Raw genomic sequence first — 12,994 nt, 5'->3', positions numbered from 1 at the left:
TTTAATTTATGGAGTCAGATGAAATAACGAGAAAATATATATGAGAAAATGTATTGAATTTAACCAAAAATACTTTGTCGCGAGAAAAGACAGTAACATCCCAGAGACCTTCCGTACTAGTCAGATGCCGGACTTTGGGCCGATCGAGCGCGAGCTTACAGAACCTTTCTGGATCCGCCATCAAATTGATAAGTTTAATTATATCAAGTGCTGTGAGAAAAGGCTATAATTCTCCAGCTCCAACATCCTCACACTCGTAGCCTACTAGCCGAGTCTCTTCTTTATGTGGACAGATGTGACGTAATGACGCAAAGACATGCTTGAATTTCCCACGGAAATCCACCAGTAGGCCTACCAATGGAATTAAAAACATTACAAGCTTACCATTTTGAATCGAGCTAAGACAAGCAGAGAGTTTTGAACACTGCCTAGTTATGTAGGCTACTTATGCAAATAAATATTTTGGATAATTTTTAACCCAAAAAAGTTATGGAATGCAGATTTAATATAAGTTCAAATGTAAGTTAAGTTTAAGTTAAGCTTCTATTTTATGTTTGAAAGGAGTCTCTTATGCTAACCAAGGCTCCATTTATTGAATTAAAAATGGTAAAAACTGTAATATGAAATATTATTACAATTTAAAAGTAGTGTTCTTAATACTGTTCTTTCTAACTTTCTATTCATCAAGAATCCTCAAAAAATGCATCACTGTTTTTATAAAAATATTATCAACATTGATAATAATATGAAATGTTTCTTGAGCTGCAAATCAGCATATTAGAATCAGAAGACTGAAGTAATGATGCTGACAATTCAGCTTTGATCACAGGAATAAATTACTTTTTAAATATAGAAAACAGTTAAATAATAATAATAATTCACAATATTACTGTATTTTTGATCAAATAAATGCATCTTTGGTGAGCATATGAGACTTATTTAAAAAAAAACATTAAAAAATCTAACAGACCCATGTACTATACTATAGTTGAATTATTGGAATATTTATGTACCATGATACTTAATAGTAGGCTACTTTTAATACATCAGACTACTTGTTACATTTTTCCGTCTAGTGCATGTTTACATCTAAATTTGCACAGGTGAGGATTTCTATAAAAATGTTACTAAAACAAACTAAAAACTAAAACGAGACAAATAAATGTCCTCATCTTCAGGAAGAATTATCCAAATAAAAGCTATGTGGTGGCGGGTGAAAGGGCGGGTGTTTCTTCATGGGATCCAAGTTTTTTTATAGTCCTCAAACGTTACCAGATGTGGGATGTACTGTGACTGATACAGCTCCACGATGCTTACTCTCAGGACGGATTATACATATGTTACCCTTGAAAACTGCCGAGAAGAATTTATGTATTAATGTGAACATACCTTTTATAGAATTATGTCGGACAGATGTAGATGTGCTTGTCTGTTTTCGGACTGCAGCTCAAAAGTATGAATACGTGTCCATCTAGCTCATCTTTTTCTGGAGCTCATCAGTGAGCTTTTAGAAACCGCTACGAAAAAGAAACGACGCCCCGTTCCAAGCACTCCACCCTGTCCCTATCCTGGACTCCCATTTAGGCTACTGTAGGCTAATGGTTTACTGTAGTGATGTATTCAAATGAAATTTAGGAAACGTAGGCTTATCATAAAATAATTAGACATTACATACCTAAATCGTCCATCAGTGTAAAGAAAATGAAGAAAAAAAGTGTAAAATTGATATGACTTCCCGATGATATAGTATCTGAGAAATATGTCTGGTAATCTTTTTCCTGCTCTTCCCGAAGTTTCCAGGCTGGGAGTTGTCCTCGGACTGTGCGTTTTTCTTATTCCAGAGGACGTAACGGGTCAGAGGGGCGGATCTAGTTACATTTCCAGCCCATATTTGGAATTGAAAATTGTGCAAAGTGCCAAAGTACTGAACGCGTTTTTTAAATCAGTTGTTTTTGGCCCAGCTTGTTTCTTCTTAAGCATACCCTTGTGAAAAAGGTGCACTTCAGTGTACTTTTATTAAGTGTACTTATTACACAAATAATATACTTTAAAGCAGGGGTGTCAAACTCATTTTCACTGAGGGCCACTTCAGCATTATGGCTGCCCTCAAAGGGCCGGTTGTAACTGTAAGACTGTAAAATGTTACTACTCCTTAACATATTGTTAAATAACTGTCTTTTTATTTGATTACTTATTTAAGTTACGAATATTGTATATGCATTTGCAGGGGAGTTTCTAGGTTTTAAAAAAATCAGGGGCTGAACCCGGAACATCAGGGGCTGGATAATAAGATAACATGATTTGATACAGATACACAGGGGCAGATTGGGTCAAAATTCAGTCTTGGCAGCACTGTAGCCACACCAGCCCATTTCCACTCAGACACGCACATTCAAATGTGAGGTAGTTAGAGGGGTTGGGGGGGCATGCTCCCCCGAGAAAATTTGGATTTCTCTGACCTATGTGCATTTTAATGATCCAAACTACAAAATGGAAATGCAGAATGTTTCTGCTTATTGTTGAAAATACGCAATCACATATTCCAAACAGGAATGACCTTAAATGAGAAATCTTTCAAGGATTATTTTGCATAGATGTTACATTTCAATCAAACACCAGTGGACTCTTTTTTGTGTCCAGAGGCAAATGAGCAATTTACATTAGCATTAAATTAAGCATTAATTTCTTTCCTGAGTTAATCAATTTTTTGGCACTAAACAGTTCAATTAAAGTTTTGTTCAAAACTTTATATATATATATATACATATATATATATATATATATATATATATATATATATATATATATATATATATATATATATAGTGAACAAAAAAATGTTCACTCTTAAAGACAGTCACTTGTCTACTGGCTTGTCTTGTACAACTATGATGCAAGTCGCACAAACACAGACAAGCGGAGTGATACAAACGGTGAAAAGGCTGATACTGGTACCTATATTAAAACAATATTAAATATCAATATATTATATCAATACATTATTCTTCATCCAGTTATGTGCAGCAGAATCAGATGTATTTTTTGACCAATTGTCAAAATAAAGTATAGTCCAACAAAGCTATAGCAGGGAGAGGACCAGTGAACGAAAGGATAGCGTCATTTTACTATACCAGTGTTGCCAAGCACGGCTACACACCATGTTACAGCACAGTAGTGCTATTGCAAATAGGAACAAGTCCAGAGAAATTTCATGTTGGCACATTTTTTAGCGGATTTAGGAGAGAGGAACAAAGAAGTCGCGAGGAAAATTGCCATCTAAAACAACAGGGCAAATGGAACAGAAGAAACAGATTGCAGTGTACCCACATGTTGTCACTCTTCTCAGCAAAGTGATGGATTATCATTGGGATTTCTTAAATGTAAGCACACACACACACACACACACACACACGCACGCACGCACAAACACACACACACACACACACACACACACACACACACACACACACACACACACACACACACACACAAACACACACACACACACACACACACACACACACACACACACACACACACACACACACACACACACACACACACACACACACACACACACACAGTTTAAAAGCAAAAATAACTTTATCCAACCCCATTTAAAAACAGTCTGTGAGTGCCATCTTTTGGACATTCATCATATTGCATAGGTTTTCATTTCTTGTCCTCAAACAGAGCACTAATTCGTTTATTTTTAAGTTACACATTCTACATTGATTAAAATAGAAAATCAAATGACCGCGGGTTCTGACCCGTGTGCAAAGTTTCAAGAGTTTTCGAGCACGTTAAGGGCCCCAAAAGTGCCCAAAAGGTCGTAAAATAATAATAATAATAATAATAATCCTTAGGAAAACAATAGGGCCTTCGCCTTTTCAAGGCTTGGGCCCTAATAATCCTTACGAAAGCCATAGGGCTCTGCGCCCTTTCAGGGTTTGGGCCCTAATTATTTATGTACAGCATAAGCTTTAAAAAAAATGTTAAATACATAAAGTGTAGATTTATGTATATGTCCCTTAATATTACAAAACATAATATGTGTGTGTGTGTGTGTGTGTGTGTGTGTGTGTGTGTGTGTGTGTGTGTGTGTGTGTGTGTGTGTGTGTGTGTGTGTGTTACAGTGACAAGAGTTTAACCCTTGTTCAAGTTTAAGTTGAAGGCCTTGTCTTTTTGGATATATATATATATATATATATATATATATATATATATATATATTTAAACAAGCCGCCACCCCGGTGCCTTTAGGGTTATTGTGCACGACGTGCAAAAACATAACCCCGCTTTGACTGTTGTGTACTGTAGAGCTTGCATCTTTGTGGGCTCTGCAAAAGCGTGCATCGAGGGCATATATCAACCACAAAGTATGCGTAACAAACCTTCTAAAACCTAAAATGAAAAATGAGACACCCTACAGTCTCATGGATTTAACGGACACATGAAATAACTACACAAGACCGAAAATTCATATGTAGTGTGCCATTTGGGACAGGGCCTATGATTGTGAACCACAATAGCCACGTATATGAGTTAATTTAAATTTAGAATAATTTTTAATATCATAGGATAATTTAATTTATAGCAAACTAAAAGATATGGGTTATATGAATATTTTGGAAAAAGATATAATATATATATATATATATATATATATATATATATATATATATATATATATATATATATGTTTCATCTCAATCACTTCCATTCTTTCCTGATCTACATAGTGAGCTATGTAGATCATGGAATAAACCATATTCGTCACGTCCTTTTAGTCCCCATGTTAAAACAATGTTGGACCGAGCCAACATTCTCAGCCGAAGTCGGCTAAGTCTAAGCCGGATCTGAGGACCGTACTTATGGCTAGGGAGGCTTCGGCTCAGAAAAGGTCCTGACGCTATGGACGTCAGACCATCGAGGACAGCCCCAACCGGGGTGGAGCGGTGTACACCTCAGAATACGGTGCCCGCTCCACTTCGGGGTCCTCATGGGACCGGTCTGCCAACCCCGCCACCCTTGGTGCTTCGGAGCGCAGTGGTATCCAGCGAAAGTTCGGCGCAGTGTCGACTCGACATTGCGTCGGACTTGAGACCTCTGAGGGGGGTTCAAAAACAGTCAGTTCGGTTGTTTCCTGCCAATATGCTTCAGGTCGCCGAAGTGGCTGTTCCTTTAACACCAGAGGCCAGTCTCGAGAGACTGGTACCCTTAGTAGATTTTCTAACAGAGTGGAAGAATCTGTCGAATATATCTCCTTGGGTCCTGCAGATAATAGAGAAAGGTTACAGAATCCAATTCGGTTCTCCTCCGCCTCGTTACAACGGGGTGTTACTCACGGTAGTACATCCCGAGCAGGCTCTGGTAATGGGGCAACAAGTTCATTCTCTCTTAGCAAAGGGAGCTATAGAACAGGTGTACTCTCCCGACAGAGAATTGGGGTTTTACAGTCGATACTTCATTGTTCCAAAAAAGGATGGGGGGTTGCGTCCAATTTTAGATCTTAGTTTGCTGAATCGTGCGGTCATGAAATTGAAATTCAAGATGCTCACACTCAAACAGATAGTGACTCAAATCAGATCCGAGGACTGGTTTGTCACGATAGATCTGAAGGACGCTTACTTCCATATCTCCATCCTCCCTCAACACAGGAAGTTCCTGAGGTTTTCTTTCAGGGGCAAAGAATACCAATATCGGGTGCTTCCATTCGGTCTAGCTCTGTCACCCCGCACGTTCACGAAGTGCGTAGATGCAGCTCTGGCCCCGCTCAGGCTGCAGGGCATACACATTCTGAACTACATCGACGACTGGCTGATTCTGGCGGAATCAGAACAGTCAGCGGTTCGGCATCGAGATGTTGTTCCCACTCATTTGAAGAAATTGGGGTTGAGACTCAATGCCAAGAAGAGTGTGCTTTCTCCACTACAGAGAACCACTTTCCTTGGTGTGGTATGGGATTCAGTCACGATGCGTGCCACACTATCGCCCGTTCGTGTAGCTGCTATCATCACAGCCACAAAAGAGTTGAAGCTAGGCCAGTCACGCACTGCAAAACAGTTCGAGAGACTGTTAGGCCTCATGGCAGCGGCGTCCAATGTGATCCCCTTTGGCCTGCTGTACATGAGACCTTTGCAGTGGTGGCTCCGGACCAGAGGGTTCTCCCCGAGGGGAAACCCACTTCGTATGATCAAGATCACGCGGCGGTGCATCCGCGACTTGATTATATGGTAGAAACATTGGTTCCTGTCCCAGGGTCCGGTGTTGGGAGCTCTTTGCCATCGAGTTGCTATCTCGACAGACGCTTCTCTCACCGGCTGGGGAGCGGCAATGGAAGGCCGCTCACCTCAGGGTCTGTGGGGGAACCATCATCTCTCTTGGCACATAAATTGCCCGGAGATGATGGCCGTCTTCAATGCGTTGAGACATTTCCTCCCAGACCTGAGGGGCCATCATGTGCTCGTCCGTACAGACAACACTTCGGTGGTCTCCTATTTAAATCGACAGGGGGGTCTGCGTTCGCGTCCACTCTGCAAACTGGCGCACCAGATCCTCTTGTGGTCCCTAGGGAAGATACTCTCCCTGAGGGCAGTGCTTATCCCAGGGTACCAGAATATAGGAACAGACACCCTGTCGAGGCAGGGGCTGAGGCCAGGGGAATGGAGACTCCACCCCGAGGCGGTGGAGCTCATTTGGGAATTTTACGGCCAAGCAGAAGTGGATCTGTTTGCGTCTCAGCATACGACGCACTGACCACTTTGGTTCTCCCTCACGCAACCAGCCCCCTTGGGGTTGGACGCTTTGGTACAGACGTGGCCGAGGCTACACCTGTACGCATTTCCCCCTGTTGCTCTGCTCCCAGGAATTCTGGAGAGAGTCCGACAGGACGGAGTAAGTGTATTATTAGTAGCTCCACGCTGGCCGAGTCGTTTTTGGTTTGCGGACCTAATTCATCTCCTAGACGGCCCTCCTTTCGAGATTCCTGTCAGGAGAGACCTTCTGTCTCAGGCAGGGGGCCCAATATTTCACCCCCGACCGGAGATTTAGAACCTATGGGTTTGGCCTCTGAGGGGGCCCAACTTTTAGAGAGTGGTCTCTCGACTGAGGTCGTTGAGACTATTCTTAGCTCCAGAGCTCCAGCCACGAGGAAATTATATATACTTAAGTGGAAAGTTTTCACGTCTTGGTGTCACCAACAGCAGCGAGATCCAGTTAACTGTTCAGTCAACACAGTACTTGAGTTTCTCCAGTCTCGTTTCACGTCAGGTTTATGTCATTCTACCTTAAAGGTTTACGTGGCGGCCATTGCGGCTTTCCACGCCCCTGTGGGTATTACATCTTTGGGTCGAGACCCCCTGATTATTCGTTTCCTTCGTGGCTTTGTGACTATTCTTAGCTCCAGAGCTCCAGCCACGAGGAAATTATATATACTTAAGTGGAAAGTATTCACGTCTTGGTGTCACCAACAGCAGCGAGATCCAGTTAACTGTTCAGTCAACACAGTACTTGAGTTTCTCCAGTCTCGTTTCACGTCAGATTTATGTCATTCTACCTTAAAGGTTTACGTGGCGGCCATTGCGGCTTTCCACGCCCCTGTGGGTATTACATCTTTGGGTCGAGACCCCCTGATTATTCGTTTCCTTCGTGGCACCTTGAGGTTGAGGCCTGCAGTTCGAACTAGGGTGCCGGCATGGGATCTGGCCATAGTTTTGGAAGGCCTGTCTGTGGCTCCCTTCGAGCCCCTAGATTTAGTTTCAGAAAAATGTCTGACTTTCAAGACTATCTTTCATTTAGCCATTCCATCCCTAAAAAGAGTCGGAGACCTTCAGGCTCTTTCTGTGTCTCCCACCTGTTTGGAATTTGCACCGGGTATGGTTAAGGCGTTCTTATACCCTAAGCAGGGTTACGTCCCTAAGGTGCCAACGAATATTCCAAGGCCTATTGTACTGCAGTCATTCTGTCCTCCTCCGTTTACATCTTCGGACCAGGAAAAACTGAATCTCTTGTGTCCAGTGCGAGCACTGGACACTTATGTCCACAGGGCTGCCCCGTGGAGGAGATCTGATCAGTTGTTTGTCTGTTTTGGTTCACCTAAGAAAGGTCTTCCTGCTTCTAAACAGACAATCAGTAAGTGGATAGTCGAGGCTATTTCTCTTGCATATGAGTCCTCTGGCCAGCCATGTCCTTTGGTGGTCAGAGCTCACTCTACCCGAAGTATGGCGGCCTCTAAAGCCCTCTTATCAGGAGTTTCCCTTCAGGAGGTTTGTGATGCAGCGGGTTGGTCCTCGCCGCTAACATTTGTGAGGTTTTATAGGCTGGACCTGGAAGCTGCCCCAGGATCCCAGGTGCTTTTTACTTAATTTGCCGACAGTTTTATCATCTGGCATTTTGTAATTATGGCGTATTGGGTATTATCGTTCCCAAAGCGTCATTGACGCATCGCGAGTTCCCTCGAAAGGAAACGTCTCAGGTTACGGCTGTAACCCTAGTTCCCTGAGAAGGGAACGAGACGATGCGTCTCCCTGCCATACTTCCTGCATCCCTGCGATCGACTTTGCTTCGGCTCTATAAGCTAACGCGAGCATTGCACCGGATGTGCTTTTATATCTTCCTGGTCATGACGTCACCCACCCGTGACGCTTCATTCATTCCATTGGACTAGTTGACAGTAGTGCTTCAGACTCAGTCACGCAAAGGCGTTCCCAAAGCGTCATCGACGCAACGTCTCGTTCCCTTCTCAGGGAACTAGGGTTGCAGTCGAAACTTGAGACGTTTTCCTTAGGAAAATTAGGAAAATTATTATTTTACTAACTTTTTGGCACTTTTGGGGCCCTTAACGGGTCACACGGGTCACAACCCGCGGCCATCAGAGCCGGGCTGAAGCTAGTACCCGGGCGTGGCAGGGGGGCTCGACAGCGCCCCCTGGAACGGGGGCGAGAACTTGGTCCATAAATCAAACACGCTTGCATGTAATAATATGAAACTCGGTACACTTATAGATCTCATCGGGGCGAACAACTTTCGTGCTCTAAGTTTTACGCCAGCCCAACAGGAAGTCGGCTATTTAGGGTTGTTTGGAAAACGCAAGCGATGGAATTTAAAGTACTCCTCCTAGAGAATTTATCGAGATGCCACGAAACTCGGTCAGCGTGAAGTCAAGACATTGAAGATGAAAAATTGCCAGGGGATTTTTGATATCTCGAACGGTTTGGCCGTGGCGAGGAAACGAAATTATGGCAAAAAACGTGAAACAGAAAGTGTGTTATAACTTCAGCATACATTAACTGATCTTGATGAAACTTCAGCAGTGTGTTCGTTGTAAGAGGCTGATCACATGGATGTGACTATTGTGAGTCAAAGTTATAGCGCCACCAACTGGCAGCAGGAAGTGTGTCACTTTCAAAATGCTTTGAAATCACCCTCTAATTTTTACCCGATTTGCTTCAAACTTTATGTGTATAATGTAAACACACGCCAGATGTAGGCCTGTGAAAGGATTATTGATATCTTAGATACTGTTGCTGTGGCAACAAATCAAACTTTAATATTCTTGTTTGATGCTTTTGAGACTCTTAGTATGCTTGAAATTGCATGAAACTCGACAGACACATCACATTTATTAGCCAGTAGACATGTGCAAAGTTTCAGAAACAGGCGTGGTGAGGGCTCAGTAGCGCCACCTTTAATCAAAAATGGGGGGGTTAGTTTTATCTACAGTAACAAAACTCAGTACGTATATTGTACTCATCAAGCCGGATAACTTTCTAACTTACAGTCATTAGCTCGGACCAACAGAAAGTCAGATATTTTGGTTTGAATGTGGTTATTTCTCTCTGAGACTACGTCTCTGTGTCTGTGCCTGTGTGTGTGTGTGTGTGTGTGTGTGTGTGTAGGGGGAGAGGGATGGGGGCTAGATTAACCATTTCACTGCTGTGTGGTTGGGCCTGCATTAAAAAAGAAAATAAATGTCTTAAGCCTTGAATTTTTTAAATAAGTTTTTTTTTTTAATAAAGTAAAGGCATATAACCAGTTTAATTGTAGTGCATTGACAATAGTTTTATATAGTTAGTTTATTAATTAAATTAACTTGGTCCATAAACTTGGTCTGAAAATTTGGTCCAGAAATAAAACACACCTGCATGTAATAATATGAAACTTGGTACACATATAGATCTCATCGGGCCAAACTACTTTAAGCCAGCCCAACAGGAAGTCGGCTATTTTGGTCTGAATGTGGATGTTTTGCAAAACCAGCCTCTACATTTTTACTCACTCCTCTTAAGTGGTTTATTTTATTCCCACCAAACTTTTTCAACATGATGAAAATACATTAAAGATGCTAAATTGATAACGGATATTGAATATCTCAAACAGTTTTGCTATGGCGAGGGATTATGTCAAAAAAAAGAATCAGGAAACGTCTCATATCTTCTAAAAATGTAATTATACACCATTTATTTTTATATAAAATTATACAAATATTAGAACTAAACTAATTGTATTCTACTTTTTCAATTCAAGTTGTATGAAAAAGTTTAAAACAGGCTATTTAGTGCTATTTGGTTAAACAAAAAAAATCATACATAGGATTATACTTCCCTCTTGTGTCCAAAATGATATAAACATAGTACATAAAACTTTTTTATCAGGTATGGCTATTGTATTTATATATAAATATATTAGGTATGTGGCTGTGAGAATATTTTCCCACCGGTTAATCTATGCGTGACACCAGCGAGGGCTTTTAAATCGCTAATATAAAAGTGAAAGTAAAGGCACTTTTACACAAAATATTCCGTCATCATCTTTTCAGTCAGCTGTTCACTCTCGTGATTAATGAAATTTGACTCCTGTTGCTGATCTTTGCTGCAAAATTACAAATAATTTATTTCTGTATAAAATAACACTCTGACTAAAAATACATTTGATGTTTCTTTTTTAATCAATGTAGAATGTGTAACTTAAAAATAAACAGATTAGTGCTCTGTTTGAGGACAATCCTGTGAGGGGAGGGGAGGGGAGGGCAGGGGGATTTCTCTGTTGGGTGGGAATTAATTTAAATTATTGTTTTTCAAGGTAGCATTCTAATCAGGTAAAGCAAGTAATATTCTGTGTTTCTATAAATATTATATGGGTCAATATCACCATAGAGTGCCTTTCAACCCTCACAATACTCACACATTTTGATTTTAATTTACCATTCGCTTTATGTCATGTCATAATAGTAGACACTCAAATACTATAATAAATATATTATCTGAGCTCCCACAATTTTTATTTATTTAATTATGGGCCATTTTTTAGAGCATAAAGCATAGATATGTCCACCCTGTCGTGGACATATAAATTACTGTTAAATAGGTTTTCATTGCATTATTAAGATACAAATTATACTTTCTGAAAGGTATGATGTCCCTTTCCTAAACAGGGTTATTTGTTTGCTTTAAAATTATAAATACATAAAATATTTTATGTAAATCATGTGTTTTTAAAGAAACTCATACAATTCGCACATGCATTTTTTCTTATTTGGAGAAATATTTGATTATTTGGATGCAGTTTTTTGTTTGCATGTTATTGCCCCCACACCTAGCACAATGGATTATATAGGTATGATTAAATTATTATTTTAAATATTATTTAAAAATACCAAGATGACAGGTAGGACGAGCCCACGACAGGGTGGACAAGCACACGACGGAGTGGACACATAAAGCAAAACACAAAAAGCATGACAAAATATGACAATGAAACATTTATTCAACTTAAAAAAATAAATATATAATTACATTCTCGATCATAATGATATAACTGAGAATTTAGAATGGCCTCTCTGGTTGAGATGAAAAAGGCAGGGAGTTCAAAACCTGCCCGTCTTTTCAGCAAAATGTAAAAATTAGGAAAATTATAATAAAACATGACAAGGCAAGTACATTAAATGTAACAAGTTTTTTATTTGTGGCCAAGAAATATTGTAGTAAATCAATTCTGTCAATTTGTAACATTTAAAACACGTGGAACAACTTGCCCCAAACTGGTATTGCTGGGCACTTTCTGCCACAACTTCTGCTGCACTCAGAGGCATGTCCTGAGAACAGCAATGATTTTATGTTTTTATATAACAAAATATTATCTTGTTATATTATATTATACGTTTCCATAAAATGTAATATAACATTCTATAAATTGCAATATTAACTACAAATGAATGCTATGTCCACCCTGTCATGTGTATGTCCACCATATCGAGTCTAAGTTGCCGACAGGGTGGACATTTTGGAACAACGACAGGGTGGACATTTTGAGCTTCAATTAGCATATTAGCTTACAACAAACTGTGACTAGGTAAATAGTTAGTCTGGTTGTTGAAGAGAATTTGGAGTATTAAAACGTACATATTTGGAAATTATTGTATTTGAATCACTTCCAGTATATGTTATGCCGACAGGGTGGACATGTTAAGCTTTGGCAAAACAAGTAAGCAAACTCATATGAAGAAAATGTGTTAGTTGTAAAATCAGCAGCTACTCACCTCAGCAGTTGAATTTCCCGCCACTATAGAGATACAAAAATCTGTTGTCCTGATGTTACTAATGGGGGTGGCCTATTCTTAAAGAGGCAGATTCCACAATACGACAGGGTGGACAACTTTTTAAGGGACATGGACAAACTCTTCTTTTTTTTAAATAAAAATATTGTTTTTATTATAAACTGATCAATACACTCAATTTGAGTTATATGTTGTTAAACAAAATATTAATAGGAAAAAATAAATAAAAAATAAATATGATTTGAATATTTTACTCTCATTCAAATTTGATGAGCAGTGCCTGGGACATAGCAAAATAACATACATCCTCTTATACAAAACTATAGAAAATCTTGAAAATGTATCTAAAGAGCCAAATAATGCTAGTGCTATGAATAAAAAAACTTAGACTTATGTAACACACCCTTTCATAGTCATTTGTATGTTAATGTTATGTTA

The 12,994-nt window shown here is 39.9% G+C and overlaps 1 protein-coding gene across 7 annotated transcripts in view; it reads right to left on the bottom strand.

Annotated features, from left to right (window-relative positions):
- The window catches only part of LOC143714613 (transforming growth factor beta-1-induced transcript 1 protein-like), a 163,528-nt gene extending 161,671 nt beyond the window's left edge, over window positions 1–1,857 (bottom strand). For 2 of the 7 annotated variants that reach the window (XM_077205843.1, XM_077205840.1), the window contains exon 1: window positions 1,676–1,857. In XM_077205843.1, the coding sequence (XP_077061958.1) occupies window positions 1,676–1,688 (13 nt within the window). In that variant the 5' untranslated portion in view covers window positions 1,689–1,857. The remainder of the gene's footprint in view (window positions 1–1,675) is intronic. The other 5 variants (XM_077205844.1, XM_077205846.1, XM_077205839.1 and 2 more) reach the window with 3 other exon arrangements.
- Window positions 1,858–12,994: the final 11,137 nt, after the last annotated feature.

Source organism: Siphateles boraxobius, unplaced genomic scaffold (assembly GCF_051911475.1).
Source record: "Siphateles boraxobius isolate OS27281-9 unplaced genomic scaffold, OSU_SipBor_1 55, whole genome shotgun sequence".
Lineage (NCBI taxonomy): Eukaryota > Metazoa > Chordata > Actinopteri > Cypriniformes > Leuciscidae > Siphateles > Siphateles boraxobius.
This window is presented reverse-complemented; position numbering and strand designations above follow the sequence as displayed.